At 41.6% G+C, this 21521-nt stretch overlaps 1 protein-coding gene across 5 annotated transcripts in view; it reads right to left on the bottom strand.

The window, feature by feature from the left end:
- The window catches only part of USP47 (ubiquitin specific peptidase 47), a 52990-nt gene extending 33454 nt beyond the window's left edge, over nt 1-19536 (bottom strand). For all 5 annotated transcript variants that reach the window (XM_053979182.1, XM_053979184.1, XM_053979186.1 and 2 more), the window contains exons 1-2: nt 19298-19536; nt 672-875 (exon numbers count right to left, since the gene is read on the bottom strand). In XM_053979182.1, coding sequence (XP_053835157.1) covers nt 672-875; nt 19298-19336 — 243 coding nt within the window. In that variant the 5' untranslated portion in view covers nt 19337-19536. The remainder of the gene's footprint in view (nt 1-671; nt 876-19297) is intronic.
- Between the last annotated feature and the right edge of the window lie 1985 nt (nt 19537-21521).

The following is a 21521-nucleotide window of genomic DNA, read 5'->3' as shown; positions in this document are numbered from 1 at the left end:
CATTACAGTCTAATGCAGTTATTTAATCTATTCAGGGGTCAGACACCAGTCTGTAAGTTTCTTGTGAACATCACATTATCCAGAGTCTTCTACAGCATGCAGACATTTTTTTTTTCTTTAAAAGAAGAAAAAAAAAATTACTTTCAGCAGGCATAAACATGACCTGAAATAAACTAATGTCTATTTCTTAACAAATCTTAGAAAGTTTTCTAGGTGCATCTACAGAAATAATATTAACTAAAATCAACACTGATTTACAATAAAGCATAGGAGTAATATCATTTTTTTTTAAATATAATATATTCAAATAGGTCTAAGAAACATCAGGACTTGCTAAACAACATGCTGCTGCTGAGAAGAAAACATTTCTCAAACAAGACTACAGGAAATTGAGACTATTTATCATGGGTATTATTATTAAAAATACATACTGATAACAAAAACTAATATTGCATCTGAATGATCAGATTAGTTTTTGCTTAATGATTAAACAGATGTATCATTAAAGAGCACAAAATTCAGCCAAATCAACACAGTGGCATCAGCATGCTGTGGTGCACCCAGCACAAAATATTACAGGAATTAAATGAGCATCATGCAACACAGAAGAAGGTTTTCTGTACTGTCAAGTGTTTGCTACCCAGAGGGAGCAGAAAGCTCAGCTGCCCTACCGTGTCAGTGACATTGTCTCCGTTGCTCCACAGCAAATCAAAAGAGCCATTCACGTAGCCCACTTTGGCAGCCACGTCTTCAAAGAGCCGTTTGAGCGGGGTGGAAGCGGGCAGGTTCAGGGTAACACGCTCGTTCACCGTCTTGGAATTCGTGGTGTCCTGTATTATACACAGCACCCTGGGCTCCTCAGCAGCACATTCTGCCTGGAATGACAGCACACAACAGTTCAGGAGCAAAAGTAGGAACATATAGGAGTTTAACTGAAAAATCAAAACAAGACTTCACCAATAAAATGTAGTATACTTTTAAAATCTAAGGTTCCTAAAACTGGACTTTATTTTCCGAAGTGAGTATGAGAAAATGAAGAACCGTCCAGTTTTGAAAAAAAATCTGTAAAAACAAGCTCCATTTTTATAGAACAAGAAGGAATTTGTACGGGTGTGGGGACAGAGAAACCGCTCAGGTTCCACACAGAATTTCAGCTAGCAAGCGGATAGAAGACTGCTTCAAAATCGGGAACAGACTTCCAAGTCATCACTTCCAGCTTTGACACAATCATGAATCCTGCTGAGGCAGAATATACCTTTTGTGACTTTCAGGAATGCAACCCAGAAAATTTGCAAGCTCTAAGCAATCTTGGAAGCTGACCATTAAACAGAAAGTTTCATAATCAAGCCACCAACTTCCTACTAATTCCACCACTGTCTGAATTGCAGGAGATATTCTTCTGCCTGAACAAAGTAAGAAAATTAGCACTGACAAATGGCTACTGGACAAGGCAAAGAGTTTAAACAGAAACTTCAATGTATCTGAAATCAGAACAATAATGATCTTTAATGAAAGTGGTAATGGAACAATAATAAAAGTTTCTAGACCCAGGTAAGTCAAGAAAAACAGCATTTTTCCAACACTGAAAACCCAGGAAGTCAAAAATCTAAGCACAATCAATTAATTATCTTAATTATCCAAAATTGTAGAACAAGACGGAATAACTGATATTTAAATACACATCTCATAGGAAATAATCAGGTAAGTAAAAGGAATTAGTCCTTCAGGGACTCAGCCTCTTCGAGCTCTAACACACAGAAGCATTAGTAATGCATTGTCAGAGTGCCCAAATCTCAGTCCATGGCTAAAGGCCACAGCATCCAAAAAGGCAAAAAACCCACATGCGGTGCTATCACGATTCTCAGTTGGTAAGAACAACAAATGGCAATAATTACGTTCATGCTCAAACTCTCAGCCACATCACAAGCAGCTTCTAGAGAAAAGAGAACTACAAAGAAGATCTGAACATCTTTAGAATCCCCTTTATTTCTACACAACCAGCCTCACAACACAGATGAGCACCACCAAAGAGGTACAGCCCCTTTTGAGAGCTCTTACATCACCAAACCCTCGGAAAAGAAACACGGCCATTCTGCTGATGCTGCATGCCTTCATTACAGGGGATTGCAAGATCTGCTGGCAGTGTTCACAAAGGGGTAGAATGAAATGCTAGCTGACTGCAGCATCTATTCCTATCAGCATCACAAAAAAGTTGTTAGAGGAAGGCAAATAAAACCACCCTCGACCCAATCTGACTGACGTTAGTTTGCTTTTGACTGGGATTTCTTTTAAGACTTTGGAGTCCAATTTCTTTAGGTTTATCAATTGAAATATCCTGTGTGGAATCCTTCATTAACTGCAGGCTCAAAAAGATTCGAAGTGTTATTTGCAGCAAACCTGTAACACTTCATACATTTCATCTTTATGGGAGAATTTTACATTTATGAACTGCTTTCCAAGAAGACAAACAAACTATTCCTGAAACATTAACCACACATTAAGAAGAAAACAGAGTTTGGAAGTCAAAGTAATTCTGACATATTACATCTTCACTTTCATGTACAGCACCCACAGAGACACACAGGGCTGTACTTAAGTAGACTAAAATTAAATTTCACCAGTGATTACTTCTCCTGGGCTCTTCCCTTGAAATCTCCCAGCACAGCATCTTTTTGTTGTTGTTTTTTTGTTTGTTTATTTTGTTTTGGTGTTTGGTTTTTTTTTTTCCTTTTTTGCTGAAGAAGCCAGTTCTCTCTTTCACTGTGTGGCTAGGAAAAAGGTAAAGCTTGTTCAGTGGTCTTCTTTTTTGAACCCAACAAACTTGTAAGATCAACCCATATTTATATGCAGGTGCCTCAGCAATGGTAAAGGCTTGCTCTGGGTGGGAGCCTGCCCTCCTCTATAGAACACTGCAGGGGGGTTAAGAGGCATTTACTACTATTCATACAGGATTATCTCAGAAAACAGAAGTTAATTTGGATTTAATTATCTCCACACTGGTTTTGTATTGATGCTGTAACTTGATGGACTACTGTGTATAATCATGTTATGAGCAGTTCTCCACTGGAGACTCAATTCCTTGTGCTACTGCCTTTACATAACCAACACTGACTCCCCTCCTCCCTGCAGGAGTTCCCTGTGAAGTCAACTCCTCCCACTCCCACTTTCCCTGGTACTCTGGATGGTGAATCAGTTGTGACTTGCATTAGAATTGCTACTGAAAATAATTAGGCACACAGTATCTGAGGGATGGAAATAACATTAAGGGAACAAATTACAGACGATTACAGAAGATTTTCAGGTTGGGTTGCTGGATGTTGCACGTCACACAAATCCTCTCTTTCTTGTTCACAGATGTAATTCTGACAGACTGAACTGGTTTAACTCAGGGTCAGTATAGCAAAGGGTATTAAGCTGTCATTCATTCACACTGCCACCACTTCAAGTCGTTAGTAGTAAATAGATAAAGCAAAAATAACCTCAGCCCAACTCTCCTCATTAAGAACATTCACACACACCAGCTGAACTAGGAGACAACAATCCAACACCTTGTCTGGGGCTACTATACTACAGAAATAGTGTGAAAAGCAAGACTGGCCAGTGATAGACCCCTCAGCTATTCTGACAGGCTGTTATCAAACCAAATCCACAACAGAAACACTGAAATTAATTTAAACCATTACATAATCTGATATATTATGAGAGCAAAAGAATTCCTTTTTTTAATGCAGAGACAGAGAGAGCCAAAGCCTCACACACCAGTGTAAAAGCATATCAACACATACTCAAATTGAAGCTACCATTAAGACTGAATTTAATATGTACATCATCTTTGTATTCAAGAACATGCACAGAGTTTAGTGTCAATAGCTCATGCTCGTGTTAAAATAAATAGAAGCTACAGCATCATGCTGTTACTATGTTTCTTGGTTATCATTTTATAAAGCTGATTTCATCTGTCTACCTGTGAAAACTTCTTCTTCATTTCAGCAAAGATACTCTGTCTGCAACTCCAAAACATATCCTACAGTATATAAAAACAAAATTAACAAGTCATAATAACTGAAAGTTGTAAATTGACTTTTATTTTATATAAAATCAGTTTTAGACTATAAAAATATCATTACTGAGTTTGGAAACACCATTCACAGAATAACTCAAGAAGGAATAGCCTATTTTAATATTTAAATTATCATAGAAGCAGTTACAGACAATGTCAGTTAAGTTGCAATACACAGACTACATCTCATAAAGAAAGAGTGAATGGATAAGAAAATGTAAATAACAATTCAAGATATAAATTCATACTAACACTTTCCTTGATTATCTTTAAAACATGCCACAAACATAGGTAAATATTTTACCTCAAATGGTTCATGGGTAGGATTAACATATAACCCTGTAATTCAGTTATTAATGTATTTCTAAATTATGAAGCTGTCCAGTTTCATATGAAAGTGTTGTTTCATGCCTGAATTATTTCCTGTAGGGAAGTTTTATTATTATGAGCCCATTTTGAAGTATGCAGCCGAAGGTAGTAAAGAGATGAAGTTACTGATTTTATTCCTACCACTCTTAAAGAAAGCCTGCCCTGGTATCTCTGATGTATCATCAAAAATTCAACAGCAAACATTAACTGCACAAAATTGTTTTCTGACTAAACATCAAATTAACCAGTTTATGAATCTCAAGTGGTGCACTTTGTATTTCTCCAGAAAGGAAAAACAGGAAGTGAGAATGAAGATGCTCATAACATCACTGATCTTCTCCAAATTCCTTCAACCGTGCCCTCGGTAAAGGTTATCAAATCAAAACAAAAAGCACTGACACGATCTTTACTGACGTGCCCTATTTGCCCCACCAAAATGACCTACAAAAATAGCCCAAATTAGACTACTGCATTTAATTTCCCAGCAGGATGACATATAAGGCAAGACTTTTTTCTGTACGTACCGAACTGAAGATCCAGTTTGGAAGTTTTAATATGACAAGACTGTGTCTAGCAGTTTCCCTTACAAACCAGTCTGTAATTTTAGATTTGAGAGATTCCAGATTTAAATCACACAATTTAAATGTTTTGCTGCCTACTGGTTTTACCCGCTCTTAGTCAAAAGCCATATACATTTTGTTAAAATGACCCAAAGGTTAATGGAGTCCCAAACTCACAAATCTGAAACTGCTGATTTGTAATATTGCTATCAAATACATTCCCCTGTGTCAAGGACTTAATTAAGACTTCAAATTTTCCTCCCAGCCAGGGACTCCAAAGAACCCTGACTTCAGCCTGAATTCCTTCTCCCCAGAGACAGGCAAGCTAAGTCTGGCACACACAGGGGCATATCTAATTTTGTAGTATGCTATTTGACTTGGTGCACACAGTGGAGAGTGGAAGGGGAGGCAGGCTCCAGGTATCACCTGCACAGAACTATCTATAGGTTGCTTCTTTTATCAAAATATTCCTTTTGATATTATTTTTTATATATTTGATAATATTCTTTTATATCAAGAGCCGGGTTCTCAGCTCTTGCTTTTTCAGTTAAGGTCTGCTAGAAGATTTTCAAGAGCTACTTCACTAAACAAATTTCATATAACAGATCAAACAAATAGATTTACAAATTATACTGTTTATATGATGTTCAGAATTTTTAGAAATAACTGAGAGCTTCTCTGACAAGAAAAATCAGAAGTCACAGAATCACAAAACCAACTAGGTTGGAAAAGACTTCCAAGATCACTGAGTCCAACCTTTAACTGACCATTACCATGTCAACTAGACCATGGCACCAAGCGTCTCATCCAGTTGTTTCATGAACACCTCCAGAGATGGGGACTCCACCCTCCCTGGGCAGCCCTTTCCGATGCTTAACAATTCTTTCTGTGAAGAAATTCCTCCTGGTGTCCAACCTGAACATCCCCTGATGCAGCTTGAGGCCGTGTCCTCTCATCCTGTCACTGCTTGCCTGCGAGAAGATGCCGATCCCCACCTGGCTCCACCCTCCTGTCTGGCAGCTTAGAGAGTGGTGAGGTCTCCCTTGAGCCTCCTTTTCTCCAGGCTGAACACCCCCAGATCCCTCAACTGCTTCTCACAGGGCTCTTACCCTCCAGAACCTCCCAGCTCCATTGCCCTTCTCTGGACCTGCTCCAGCCCCTCCATGTCCTTCTGGAACTGAGGGAGCCCAGAACAGGACACAGCACTGAGGCGTGGCCTCAGCAGTGCCCAGTACAGGGGGACAGCCACCGCCCTGCTCCTGCTGGCCACACTATTGCTGGTACAGGCCAGGGTGTCATGGGCCTCCTTGGCCACTTTCAGCTGCTGTCAATCAGCATCCCCAGGTCCTTTTCCACTGGGCTCCATTCCACCCAGTCTCCCCAAAGCCTGCAGCAAAGCATGGGGTTGTGACCCAAGTGCAGGACACGGGACTTGGCCCTGTTGAAATCACAAGGATGTGTCCATCTCTCAAATGCAGCATTCTCTGCTTTTTAATTAAAGTGTTCACTCAAACACTCCAAATAAACTTTATTATAATAACCACTAGTGCAATTCTACATTTTACAAAAAAGCTCCTCTCAGCATGCAAACATATTTAAGGTACAATTAAGAGACCAAAGATCTTCTATAGAGTTGCTTAATATTACCCGATAAAAGTTACTCTGGAATGCGCCAAGACAATTACTTATTACACCTCACAAAATCAATAGGCAATTAACTACACAGTTTAAGGCTTTCAAATTAACATACACAGTATTCACAGGCAAATGCAGAAACACCTTAATGTCTTTTCCTCATAAGAAGTAAGAGCAACTACTCAGGCAGCAAGCACATCTATCCAGTACTTGAGAGATGTCCTCGAAGCTCCATGCTCAAAGTTCCACGCTGCTACTTTGCCAAAGTGTGACACAGCACACCAGTGGCTTAGGAAAACAAGTTACTGACCCTCAACTGCATAAGCACCTAAAAGGCAAATGCAGACTGTTAATTAAGGCTATAATTCACAAAATCATGCTACGATTATTTTAGCACAGAAGTCTTCTCAGGCTAAAATTTTGGTCAACAAATAATTTCAACTGTTAACTGTAATTTAAAAAAAAAATATTGAAACACTGACACTTTCATCCCAAGTCACTCCATCTTACTGAGAGTGGGAATCCCACAGGATGGAGAGCATCCTCAGCAAGTCTGCTGATGACAATAAGCTCTGTGGTGCTGTCAACATGTTGCATGGAAAAGATGCCATCCTGAGGGACACTGACAGCTTGAGAGGTGGGGCTGTGTGACCCTGATGAAGTTCAACAAAGCAAAGTGCAAGATCCTACACCTGAGTTGGGACAATGCCAAACACACCTAGAGGCTGTGCAGAGAAGTGATTGAGAGCAGCCCTGAGGAGAAGGACTTGGGGGTGATGGCTGATGAAAAACTTACCATGAGCCAGCAGTGCCAGCCAGCAGCCCAGAAAGCCAAATGTACCCTGGGCTGCATCAAACGGAGTGTGACCAGCAGGTCAGGGGAGGGGAACCTCCTCCTCCACTCTGCCCTCATGAGCCCCCACCCCAAGTGCTGGGGACATTTCTGGTGCCCACAGCATAAGGAGGACATTGAACTGTTGGAGCAAGTCGAGAACAGGGACATGAAGTTGATAAGGGGACTCAGGTACCTCCTGTACAAAGACAGGCTGACAGAGCTGGGGCTGTTCAGCCTGGAGAAGAGAAAGCTGCACGAAGACCTCACAGCCGCAGTATCTGAAGGGCATACAAGGAAGCTAGAGAGCAATTGTTCATCAGGAACTGTAGTGGCAAGACAAGGAGTAATGGGTTCACACTGAAAGGGGAAATTTAGACTAGATATATGGAAGAAATTGTTTACATGAGGGTGGCGAGGCACTGGCACAGTTTACCCAGGGAAGCTGTGGAATGGCCAACCCTGGAAGTGTTCACAGCCAGGCTGGATGGGGCCCTGAGAGACCAGCTCTAGTGGAAGGTGTCCCTGCCCATGGCAGGGGGGTGGAACTAGATGATAGTAAAGGTCCCTCCCAAACCACACCATTCTATAGCCCTTTACACTGTTCCATTTTTAGAAAGGTGATGATGATAAACCTGCATGTAGAAGATTTCTGACTATTAGACCAGATTTTAAAAAGACTCTTTACAATAGGAACATGCAATCAACACAGAGGTCTGACCTGGGTGGACATTCTAGAGGGCCATACTACACAAGAATTCACATCCCATGTACCTTTCTAAAACACATTTCATCTTTCTTCCATGAAAGATCTGCACTTGCAAGCTGCAGAGCATAAAGTATGTTGTTGCACTGAAGCAATTCAAGCTGTATTTCTGTATATACAAAGGCAGCATTGCTATTAGTGCCATCTGCAAGACAGACATTTGCTTTGACCATATAGGTTCTGTATTTGTTGAAAATAAAGGAACAATAAAAATAAGTGTTACTAGATCTGTCACAACAATATTCAAATGTAGAACTGCAGTGGTTTTAACACTGCATTTAGATGTGGCTTGCTATTTTTCAGCCCTGAATCACTAAGTTAATTAAAATTCTATAGCAGCATTTCACTATTTTAACTCCAGCTTCATTTTTATAAAATTAGTTTCAGAGATTGAAAGCAAAACCTAAAGCTAAGGTCAAACTTCATACAGATTCTACCCAGTATTTCCAAATTCCAGGTCAAGAGTTGAACCAATAGATGTGTGAAGTTTTATTGCCAAGTAAATTTAATGGCCTATTGAGACTTGAAAGGATCACCACTAGAGAAGACTCTACATGTCCACACCCCGTAAATAATTCTCACAAATCACGGCAATACCGAGGAAAGACAAAGAGATCAGCAGCAAGCAGCAGACATCAAGCTCATATTCACAGAATTTCTGGGATCATTAAGCCTAAGACAGCAATTCTCAAACCTAATACAGCTTCAGCAACTTCAGACTCCCATATGAAGTGCACAGTGACTACTGCCAGTCACATCACTGCTGGGCAAACTCTGGGGTGCACATTCCAGGTCTGTGTAAATGACTGGATGCACATTTCCAGCAATAACAAGGATAAGTGAAATCTGGGACCTTCAGTGACACACAAGTACTCTGCATCTGTACCTTTTACTTCTGAAGTATAATCACATAGTTGAAACAAGCTTCTGTTCAGCTGAACAACTGTTAGCTGTTTCTTTCTCTCTCATGTGTGAATGTTTCTTTCTCTCTCAGCAATGATCAAATACTATCAAATCAGCTCCTTGAGAACCCACAACCATAATTTAGGAATTTTTCCACCTATTTCAAGAGGTCCAATCCATTAAATGCCATACTGGATACATGTTGACAGCACTGCTTCCTGCAAAAAATGATCAAAGATAAATATAATCTGAAAATCTTATCAGCTATGAGGTAAATACAAAATGTTTGAGCTTTTATGATCCTGATCGAAGAATTTCTTCTTGATGATACTGTGTCAAACATGGGAATCACTTATTACTTACTGAAGCAAAATTCTGGATAAAATTAAGTGATACCAATACATATGAGCAAGTGTGACTTGCTGCATGTCCCATTCCTGCTGCCATGTGCCTCTGGAGCTGCACACCAAAAGAAAGATCAAAGATCTTTCCAATAGACAGCAAATAAGGGGAGAACAGTCAGTGAGCACTGGGGTACCATTTCCACCCATTCCCACCATTTCCCCTCTTTCTACCCTGTGCTTTTGAACCATGGACTCCAGAGAGTCCTTAGAACCCAAGAGTGCCTTCTATCCCCAGCAGTGCTACTCATGCTCCATGTTTTTTTCCAAGCCCAAGGAAGCTCTTTTTAGAGGCCAACTTCCCTGGTACAGCCAGGTAGAAAGGGTCCGTCCCCTGGGAGGTGAACACAGGGTGATAAAGGTCCTCATAATGAAGGAAGCATTGAGCAGGCAGTCTCGGACTCACATCTGGCTGTATTTTAGAGGAAAGAAGCACCTTCTTGAAGTACAGGTTACTAAACTAATCCTGTCAGAGCACTGAGGTGTTACTCAATGCAGATGCTTTGCAACAGCCCAATTGGAGTTAATGAGAGAACAGTGCACTTAGAATCCTGTTACAAATGCCTAAACAAAAATACTTAAAAAGACATATTTTACAGCACACTTGCGGCAAACTGAATACAGTTTTTAAAACACAGATCCCAGGAGGTCCTAAACAGAGAAATTTTGAGCTGTTAACTTGATACACTGTGTGTTGGAACATTTCCTGAAACAAAAAAAAAATCTGCATAACTATTGTTGGTTGGGATTCTACGTATAAATCATGAATAGGATGGGATTGCTGAGGAACATGTCTTGGGTTGTTTATTTTTCAGCATCAGTCTCATTACATGGTTATGACAATGGGAAGATGCCAGCAGCTCATGTCCCCGGTAGCAGACGAAGAACTCAATGTTATAAGTCACCTTAAAAGTTTTTTGACCAATCCCACAAAGTAAAAGTGTATTGACAGTAGTTCAATTTAATTACTATAAGTACACATATTTTTGGTTAAAACAATGTTTATTTATTTTGAATACAATACTCATTTGTAAGCTTTAAAATACAATGTATAGACTTCTATTATTAAGCCTAGAACTTTTTAGTATCTTGTTAAATATACTTTTTTGTAGCTTAGGGAGTTATTCTAGCCAAGAGTTAACACACAGAACAATACACATTGTTCTATTTGTTCTTACTTTCTACATCTTATAGAACTTTTCTGCTGATAAACCTTATGGCTACTTCTTAGGTCTAATAGTAGCTCTGCTATCTCTGAGGCCTGCCATTTGCAGCTTTCCCAAAACCCTCTGATTTTAAGGAGTCCCACAAACAACCTTTAGACACAATCATTGAATCTTGAATCTGACTGATTTTAAAGTATCAGGTTTGTGAGTACCTCAATAACATACTTTATCCACACCTTTGAATTCTTCATTGTACCTGGGGAGACTTCAGGCAGAATCCAACAAAATTTTGAAGCTAGTGAAATGAAACAGAGGTCTTCTGTCTCTTTACAAGTAAGGAAAAAAATTGCTTCACAACAAGCCTAAAATACATCAAAATTCAAGAACATATATCCTGACTCTGACCATTTTCCTAATTATTGGACAAGAAGAATAACTCCCCCTTCTCTTTGGAAAGGCCTAGAAGAGCTAACAGTGTCACTGCTGTGGCAAGGCCATTGCTCCCGCCTGCATGCCACACTTGCTGTGTTTGCCAGCTGCTGTGGCTACAGGTAACTGCTGCAGATCCCAGAGGGAAGGTGGGCCACACTGACACCCATGGCCCTGGCCAGATCCCAGAGGGAAGGTGGGCCACACTGACACCCATGGCCCTGGCCAGATCCCAGAGGGAAGGTGGGCCACACTGACACCCATGGCCCTGGCCAGATCCCAGAGGGAAGGTGGGCCACACTGACACCCATGGCCCTGGCCAGATCCCAGAGGGAAGGTGGGCCACACTGACACCCATGGCCCTGGCCAGATCCCAGAGGGAAGGTGGGCCACACTGACACCCATGCTAAGCGAACCCTACAAATGCTCTCCCTATGGGGCATGACCCAAAAAGGAAGGGAGGAAATAAAAAATCAGTTCTGTAACAGAACCTCTGTCATCTTGTTCCCTTTGGAAAATGGGATGTGTATTTTACTCTCTTCTCTGTCTTGTGTAGATTATTATTGGCACCTTCTCAGAAAGGCTTCCTTAGTAACAAAATTTTAGTTAAAAAGAATTGGAAATGCCACCTCACTGAATCAGCTGCGTGCCAGCTGTCAACTGTCACTCTTGGAAAATGCACAGGGACTAATTATTTGTGTAATACATATACACTTCAAAGTCTACTATTTCCAACTTTCCAAACATGTCCAAAAATAACCCTATGCCTCAGAAATAAAGAGTGTGTTATGAGACTAATGTTTCCCTTTGAGAGTTTGCTCCTACTGCTGTGTATTACCGGGTCATTTGTAAAAAACACTAACAAAAGAATACAAATGACAAAAAAAGTTGGGATGGGGCCAGAAATAAGTATAAGCCTGGAGGTTGTTCCAAAGACTATAGAAAAAGATACAGTGTAAGGGGACATGTGTCTGAGGAGAGCTGAACTACAGACCAAAATAGCCACTTTTCAGTTTTACAGAAGGTATTTTTCGTATTTAAAGTAAGACTTTAAATACGTCTTACTAAGGATATCTGAAGAACCAGTCTTCTTACATTTATCTGCTCATGGTCTTTTAAATACAGTAAATTAAAGTGATTCAAGATTAATTCCTTCCCTTAAAAAAAGTCAAACTAAGCAGCTGTCAATAACAAAAGTGTGCAAGTATTTCCTGGTCATACCTGCAGATCACACAAGAACAAAGTTTTCTTCAGGCATAACAAAGAGTAGTTTAAATATCTATAGCTATCTCTTAACCACTGGACATTGTATTTCACTCTCTTACTTTTAAAGGTTTTAATTTCAGCTGATCCTATTTTCTTTCCTCTGACCCTAAGCTGTTGAACTTGCAAAGGGTTTTGTAACCACACTTAAAAAATTGTGATAATTAAATATCAATGAAGTTCTCTACATTCACAATCTATCTGCCAGACTCTCTACATTTATTACAGTATAACCTTTACACTCAGATCTGAAACAGCCTCATCTCTATACAGCTTCCTTTGCTTGTAACTTCTCTCCATCTTCCTAAGCAGCATGCTCCTTGGTTTTCCTTAAAAAACAAAACCCATAAAAGCTAAAAATGGGGATATGAGAACACCACAAGAAACTTACTACACTTTTATATATTACTTGATACTTGCAACATTTGTCCCCTACTGAGAGTCGCAGAAGTAGTGGATGAACTTGCCCTTCATTTCTTCAAGTATGATTTCTATGGAAACATTTTCCTTTGCTGCTCTTATTCTGAAGAACTTTCTGCTGGATTGAATTACAAATACAACATTAGCATAAAAACAAATTAAGAGTCTGAGCAAAACCAGTACTCTGAAGAGTTTTCTCTTAATGGAGAATTTTGAAATGAAGGTTTACTTCCCTACAAAATCACCAACAGACATGTATGCTAAAAATATAAATCCTGTACAGTTCAGATATTAAAACATGACTAGAGGCATAGTTTTTAATTCTTTAACAACTCTCTAATTTTAAACTGTCCAGCTGCTGTTGGGGAAGGAAAGAGAGAAACTGAACAGCGAGGTGTGTTAGCAGGCATGCTTTGTGCAGCTCTCTGGGAATTCTGCACAGAACGAAGGGTCCAGCTCAGAATGGAAGCACCTGGGCATAAACTCTGCCTGCTGCCACTGCCACCAAGGGCTCCAGGGAGAACACAGAACTCCTGTTCCACAGAAGGAACAGGAATGACAATGTGTATGTGAGAAAGGACCAAGACAATTTTTCCATATATAAACTGATGAAAGCATTTTACTTACAAAACAAGAGGTACCACGTAAGAGTTTCTGTATCTGTTGTTTTCTCTTTTCCTTCACCATTACTGATCTCCACCCAATACCTACACAAATCAGTGAGTATGGCTGCCTTCCATTCTTTAGCTCCTGTAGTATGCTGCCAAACTTCTTCAGAAAATGCTATTTACCTGTTCAGACATTATTTACTGGGAAAACTCTCACACTATATCAAACTTATTTGTCATGAAGCTCCAAAACCAGAGTATTCACCAATCCTCAGGAATTCAGGCACACTTGCTCGTGTTACTGAGGCAGCTTTCACCACATGTGCTTATTGAGAAGCTACACCTGAACTGCAGCACGATACCCAGCTCTAAGCTATTCACAGAAATGCCAATCTAAAAATAATCTGTTGCCATTTTTCAGAAGCACCTAAAGTATCCTTGTGATCACAATCTCAACAATTACACTGAATCAAATGATCTGTACCAATTTCACCCCTTAGTATTTTTAGAACATGCACGACATCCTTTTTAGAAATTATTTCATCTGCCAATGCTGTGCAAGAGCATTTGCTCAGTGCAAGCTGACTACATGCCAAGCATTGCAAAAACCAAAGAAAATAAAAATCCCAGCATTTCACAGTGCCTAAAACTGTGGTCAAGTTCATTGTTATTTTATCAGAGCTCCACAAAAAAATTCTGTGACTTACTAGAATTCACCATTATCATTTCTTTACTAACTAGTAGCATTGTTTTATGAATATTTCATTCAAGACAAGAAAAATAACAAAATGCTAAATGGCAGCCCACCCAAAGGTACACCACATTAAATATTAAAGGGCAAAGTTTAAAATAGCAGCTTTAAATGTTCACAAAGAAATTAAAAACTTTTTCAAACTGAATAAAAAGGCTGAATATGTACATGTAACTCAATCACTCCATTTTCTACAGACATAACTTTCACCTTTATTTTCTTAGATAAAACCCAACATATTTTCAAACATAACAAAAAGAGTGAAGCTGTGAACATTTATGAACATATGAACATTTATGAACATTTGTACATAATATAGTGCATTACAGTACCAGCTGTAATGTACTGGGGGGGAAGGTTTAGAACAAAACCCTGCCCCTACTCCCATTTAATTCTGAGAATGAAACATGTAATTGAAAGCATAAATTCAAGGTACTGGTTTATTTCATTAAATCACCACAAGTTCTAATGTTATATTGATAACACTACATTCTATCAGAAAATGAGGAAGCACAATAATAATTTTAATCAGTATGTGTGTGTTTGTGCAACTAACATTTTAAAACTATAATACAAGGCTACATTGATTATATCCACAGGTTTTAAAAAGACCAGGAAATGGCACCAAAAAGAATATTAAGGTTTATACTTTTACTACTGAAGCTTTTGATTCCGAAATTTTAATCACCAGCGACACACAAAACAGTAATGACATAAAATGGCATTTATTGTTTGTGATGGTGTTCAAAATGTATCACTGCAGGAAAAAGAAGAATTATTTAGTTATTTAGTTGTCAGATTATTCTCCTGAGTAGTAACTTCTGTTAGCAGCATTTACAGTCTGAGGCTCCAGTACCAAGTGCTGCCCATCAGGCAGTTGGTACCTCTTAGGCAAAAACATTTCATCAGATGATCTAGAGGTGCTGATACTTCATTATCCTGATCATCTTTCTATGCTGCAGATTATATACCCCAATGACAGCAAGGGAAAGTAAACGCTAACTGGGAAGCCCAATAGCTGGAAAAAAGCAGGGAAAGGTCTTGAATTCTATGCCAAGCTTTATTCACCAAACTCAGTAACTACATGAACATCATTCAGCAAGTGTCTGTTTGCAAGGAACAAATTATTTGATGGACTTCCATGTGGATTTTCTGTTCGTTTCCTACACTTGATTTCCAAAATACCTTCTCAGTCAATGAATTACTCAGTTTCTCTAGCTGTCACAATCATTCCTTTATGTTTTCTAATGGAGCACACAAGAAGGAAAGCAGGAAAAACTGATAAATTATGCAAGCTGTAACAACTTCTAGAATCTTTTGATAAATGAAAAAACAAGGATATCATCAGCATTGAAAAGAACAGCATGGCTTTACTAAAGAGAATTGTAAAATATCTTAATCAGATTCCTGCTCTTCTAATGAGGAAGTCAGAATGATATCCATCAAGAGACACATTTGATTTGTTCAGTGCAGAAGATTAAAATGGATTCGTTAGTGTAGGGATGAAAAGACTCACATTAGTGAGCTGAGAGAGAACTCACAACACCTTACTCAACTTAATGGCAGCGAGTATATTCTTTTATATATATATTCTGAGAGGTGTACTTTAGATAGTTCATGATGGAACATGTTGAAAAAGCATCTGCACAGCATTTTATTTAACCAGCAGCACAAACACTTCAAAAACCTCATAGCAGAACACACTTCTCATATTTTGACCAATACTCACTAAGTTCTCATACATCTTGATTTTCAAGATAAGTCTTTGTAAAGTTCACTTATTTTACCAGTAAACACACATAGGCATCTTTTTCACCAACTGTGTATATAAGAATATTTTATTATTTTCTATTTGAGATGGATTTTCCCAAAATAAGTTTCAAGTCAACTTTTCCTGTAAGAAACACTGAGAGCCATAGTTTTTCCCTTCTGATAGCATCATTTTCTTATTTCCATATTTATCTTACTCATACTATTCACCCTCCCTTCCCACAGTTACTGGGTAAAAATCCACACCTATTAATACAGCAATTTTTATAGAATATGCTCAAATTTTGCTACCAGGGTGCAGCAATGAACAGTGTTTTACTCAGTGACTTCTGTTTATTGGATATAAAAGGATATAAAAATGAATCTTTCCATCTTTTAGATGAAGAAAGCAAAGTAATTGAGGATTAGGAAAAGGAAGGAAGGAAAAGGAACAGAGACCAGTTTACACTGAACCCCAGATGCAGTGAACAGGGATTCTCACTGCCCCCACCATAAGGAATTACTGGTCACACTATTACAGGAACAGCTGGGAAAGCATTAGGCTGCAGTAGGGATGCAAGAATGAACTTACTAAGTACCAGCATAGCCCAGGCAAAAACCTTCATGCAAAATGAAATCCCAACACTGGTTTATTAGAAACTGCTTTAATACATCTCTTCCAAAGGAAAAAGAACTTTGTCCCAAAGCTACAAGCAGAGAAAATAACAAGGCCCTGATTACTTGGACTTCAGATATGCAGCTGAAGCTATTCAATATCCAAAAGAAAACTTTTCATAAGAGAATAATGAAAGATGAACCTTTGTATCCATAAAAACAGTACTACTCCTTACAAAACCTAATGAAAAAAATCCTAGCAATTCTACTTTACAAACAGTAACCTGAGCTCCTGTTAATATATAAAAATATGGATAAAAACACTAATTGAAGACTCATCATTAATTTAATACCCATCCTTCCACTCCACCACACAGACTGGTAGTGTTAGAGACACCTCCTACCACTTATCTACGAAGGCATCACTAACTTGTAGACAAGAACCAAAATTCTTTTCCCATCCACTGCTTTGGATGATTAGTCATTCCTTAAACCGGCCTAAAGCAAACATCATTACATTTCTTCTCCTTCTTTCACACTGGAATGCCAAGGAAAATCTGGCTGCGTGCTCATCTTTAGCAGATGCTGGTTCAGAGCCCAGCTGAAATCTCTAAAGCAGCACCAGACACAGAGCTGTACAAGTGATACCACCCAGCCCACCAGGAAGGGACAAAACCATGGATTGTGGTCCTTTATCCATCCCTGGAGGGCACAGCTGAAACGCCAAACGATCTGCTTTGCCTCCAACTGCTCCTAGGGGCATAATAGGAATATTTAGGAGCAGGCTGTTGAGAACTCAAGAGATTTGGAGAATTCTGTTTCCCCGTAACTCAGTGTTCTCTGCAATGGGACTATTAATGAATCTCAGAAGAACTTAATGGAAATGCTGCAGTGTAGCATTTGTTAAAACTCCCTGTCACTAAAAAAAAATGAGAATACTGAAAAACACTGGAAAAGTTGAAGACAAACTTCTGTTTCAACATATATATAGATATAACCAGATGGGCTTAACACAAATAGTTAATCTGTTTTCTTTCTCAATTTGATTTCATCAATATTCTGTTCAGTTTCATTTACCTTGAAAATGCATAGAGACACAACAAAGAACTTGGCGAAACTTGCTGAGAAAAAGCAACTCCTCCCGCTAGCATTATCAATGTACAAAGTTTATAGATTGTTTAAGATACCCATATCTATAATCATATATATTCATCTTCCTTTCCCCATACTTCCCCCCCCTACAGATAAAAGTGCATTTAAAAGCCTCCTCCAATGAGTCAGTTAAAAATACACATCTGAATCATAAGTATATTCTGAATACAACTCTAAAGCCAAGGGGGATACTATTAATACATATAACTAAAGACACAGCCTTGGCTAGCTGCTTTTATTAATATCTTGTCTATGCCACTTAACTACAGCTACTGCCACAATGTTTCTCCTGCCACTATCCATTATGTATTTATTTGGTTTTAAAATGAAATCTTTAAATATATCAGCTACTCTGACTTCTGACCCTGGTTTTATATTTTTGAAGATTTTTGTTAAAAGCTAATATTTAAGTATATTAGCTACTACACTCCATCTCTTTTTTTAAAGTTTCTGGAGATCTCACTTTCCTGTAAAAAGACAAAACGTAGTCCTTTAAACCTTAGTATTTTAAGAAAGGAGACAAGGTAAAGTTACCTTTTTCCTACATATATCTTGTGTTTACATGCACAACTGCTCGCACAAAAAATTGTTTCCAATATTCAGCGCTGTTATTTGCTTCCCAGATCTATTCAAGAATACCATTTAAGGATCAGCACCTCATTTTGCTAAGCTCCACAAAAACGAAGCCCTTGCCTGACAAAGCTTCCTGTAAGAACACACAACAGAACAGGTAAACGTAACACCGACATTTAACGAAAAAGCAATGGGAAAGGTTTGAGTAATTTATCAGAACTGCAAAACTGTCAGAAAAATTGGCAAAATGTGTACCTGCTCAGCAAACAAAGTTTCTGCTGATACTACTTTACCAGTAGCTGTTTCCAAACATTTCATGCCATCACCCGAACTCCTTCCTCTGCACGGTATCGCCCCAAGTTGACACGTGTCATTCGCCTATCGCTGCAGGACAGCGGCTTCGCCTTCCTCTTTCACTCGAGCTCTTATCTCTAGCCTATGGCCAAAACCAAGCCTTTCCCCTTCTCCCTACAGCAGGGGAGAGATGAGGGGCCCAGAATAAAGGAAACAAGCCGCTGCTCAACTCGTTCCCTCCGGCACACACCGCGGGCACTGCCGCCCGTTCTGCCCCGCTCCAGGAGCGCGGAGCCGCCTCGCACCCGGCCCCGGCCCCTCGGCAGAGACCCGCCTGGCGGCCAGGGCCGGCTCCCCGCTCTGCCCCTGGGCGCGGGGCCCTCAGCCGCAGCCCCGCTGGCCGGCAGGAGCGGCCGCGCTGCCTTCCAGCCCCGTGACACCGGAGCGGCCCGGCCCGGCCCCGCCGCCGCGCAGGCCGGGCTCCCCGCATGCCTCGACACGGACAGGTGCAGCCCTCGGGCCGCCCGGGGCCCTGCGCAGCCCGGGCTCAGCCCCAGCCTCCTCCTCCTCCTCCCCTGGCCAGCCCCTTTACCCGCGCACCACCATCACCCCGGGCCCGCACAAAGACGGGCCCGCGCCCGCCGGGCCGCGCAGGGAGGGAGCGGAGCCGAGCCAGGCCGGCCCGGGCTGGGCCTCCTCCACTCCCTCCTCGGTCCTGCCTCGGCCCTCCCGCCTCCATCTCCCGCCTCACCTCTTTGGGGACGAGCTGGTTCTCCTCGCTGGGCACCATGGCCGGTGGCGCGGCGCGGAGCCCGCAGCAGGCTGAACCGAGCGCCGTCGTCAGCAGCAGCGGGAGGCGGGGGGACGCCCGCGGCTCATCCTCCCCCTCCCCCTTCTCCTCCTTCTTCTTCTCCTCCTCCTCCTCCTCTTCTTCTTCCTCTTCCACCTCCTCCTCTTCCTCCTCTTCCACCTCCTCCGCTCCCGCGGGCAGCGCCGCGGCCCCGCCCCGCCGCCAATCCATGGCAAAATGGCCGCCGGCGCGGTTCTCGCGAGAGCCGCCCCGCCCCGGGCTCGCTGCGTTCCGCCGCGCTCATCGCCTTCGGCCCGGCCGCAGCAGGCCCGGGCCCGGGTCCTGCTGCCGCTGCCTGGCCCGGCCGGGCCGCGCGGTGTTCACCGAACGCGAGGGGCGGTGTCGGGGCCGCAACGCGGAACCTCCGTGTGCGGCCAGGCCAGAGCTGCCCCGCGCACGGGTTAATCCGTGGCGCCGGGCCGCCGCGCCTGCCCCGTCACGTTATCCTGCCCTGGGGAACGGCATAGGGCGCCCGGGCCTGCGGGGGAGCAGGGAGTCAATAAATGGAATGGGCGCCGTCTGCGGACGTATTTAGGGACAGACTGCACGTGGCTCGGTGGTGTTCGGTCGTGGGGTGGACTGGATGATCTCAGAGGTGTTCTCTAAGCTAACTTGAGACCGCGCAAATGGAGCATTAGGAGGCGAGCGGGGAGGGAGCGCGCCCGGGTCGCTGCCCCAGCTGCGGCTCCGGGCTCGTTAGCACACGGCTCGGAGCGGGGCTCGGAGCCGGCCCGGCCGGGAGCGTTCAGGCAGCGGGGGCTCGGAGCTGGGCCAGCCGGGGGTGTTTAAGGAGCGGGGCTCGGCGCTCGTTAGCAGCCGGGCCCCGCCACACGGGCTCCGTCCCCTCGCAGCGCTCCCCCAGCGGCCCTTCCCGGAGCCCCGGGCTGCAGGGACACCGCAGGCTGTTTCAGCGTGACTCGCTCCTTTCCAGCGTTGGTGCCAGGCTGGAGTGGACGCGTAAGCACAGCCCGGTCCCGCTGGCATGTGAGCCCTTGCTGGTGCCCAGAAGTTGTTCCTTGAAGTCATGCGATGAAGTTCAGCGTGTGCTCGCTGTAAATCCAAGGTTAATAGCTCGTTTTCAAGCGGAGTGCAAGGCTGCTTCTGTGGCGTTGCTTAATTGTTGATTTTTGTCCACAACAAGCTGAACTGTAGCTGGCTTTTTGTGCCACTTGAAACACACTGAAAACCAAATCACTAGAATTACTAAAACGCACACTTAGAGGGAAAGTAGTTGATGTCTACTTCACTGCAAAATAGTTTGTAAGTGAAAAACATTCTACTTGGCTAATGAACGACGCTATTTGGTAGCTGTACATTTCTGCACAACTGTTTTTCTTATTATTTTAGTGTCCTCTTGTGGAAAAATGCAGTACTGAGGATAGTTTTTGGTTTTGGGGCTTGGGGTAATTTTTGAAACCCATTGTACTGGAGGCTACTGAAGATTTGATAAAGTTGAATGATCTCATCTTCCTTTTCATGTTCAAAATATGTAACTTCTCAGGTTCCCCTCTGCTTTCTCAGAGATAAGTGGCAGCTTTTAGAATCAGGATATGTTACAAGTGTTTCTATTTGTATAATATAGTAATGCTTTAAAGAAAAGGCTTCAAAATGGTAATTCCTGTAAATAATATCAGTAAATTTATTTTCCTTTCAAGTATGCTGTGGAAGTGCTATGTTTCTGGCTTTGTTGTGGTTTGTTTATATTTTGGTTTTTTCTTGAATTTTTGCTCCTTGAATTAAGCACAGAAATCCTCTCACTGGAAAACTTAAAGCAGTTTTTAAGTGTATTTCTAACCTGTTTTGCATTATATAACTTATTGGGTTCAAGTTGTTTATCTTATAAAGGTCAGAGGGTTCTTTGGCACAGGAGCTCTTGCCCTGTGGGTTTGAAATATGTTGCACCTGAAAGCCCCTCATCTTAGACCTTTGAGCTCTATTATGATAAAATCAAGTACTGAGACAGGAGCCTGCAATCCCTTGCTGTTACTTCATGTTAGCTTGGGGTTTTGTAGAGCTACCCCTCTACAAGAGGAAGAAAAACATCTAAAATAGTGGGGATTTTAATAGGAAAGGCAATATGAAAGTAATGAACTCGTGTAATTCTGAAAAAAAACCAGCTGTTTTA

Source organism: Vidua macroura, chromosome 6 (assembly GCF_024509145.1).
Source record: "Vidua macroura isolate BioBank_ID:100142 chromosome 6, ASM2450914v1, whole genome shotgun sequence".
Taxonomy (NCBI): domain Eukaryota; kingdom Metazoa; phylum Chordata; class Aves; order Passeriformes; family Viduidae; genus Vidua; species Vidua macroura.
The sequence above is the reverse complement of the archived record's forward strand: the minus strand, read 5'-3'. Positions and strand labels throughout refer to the sequence as shown.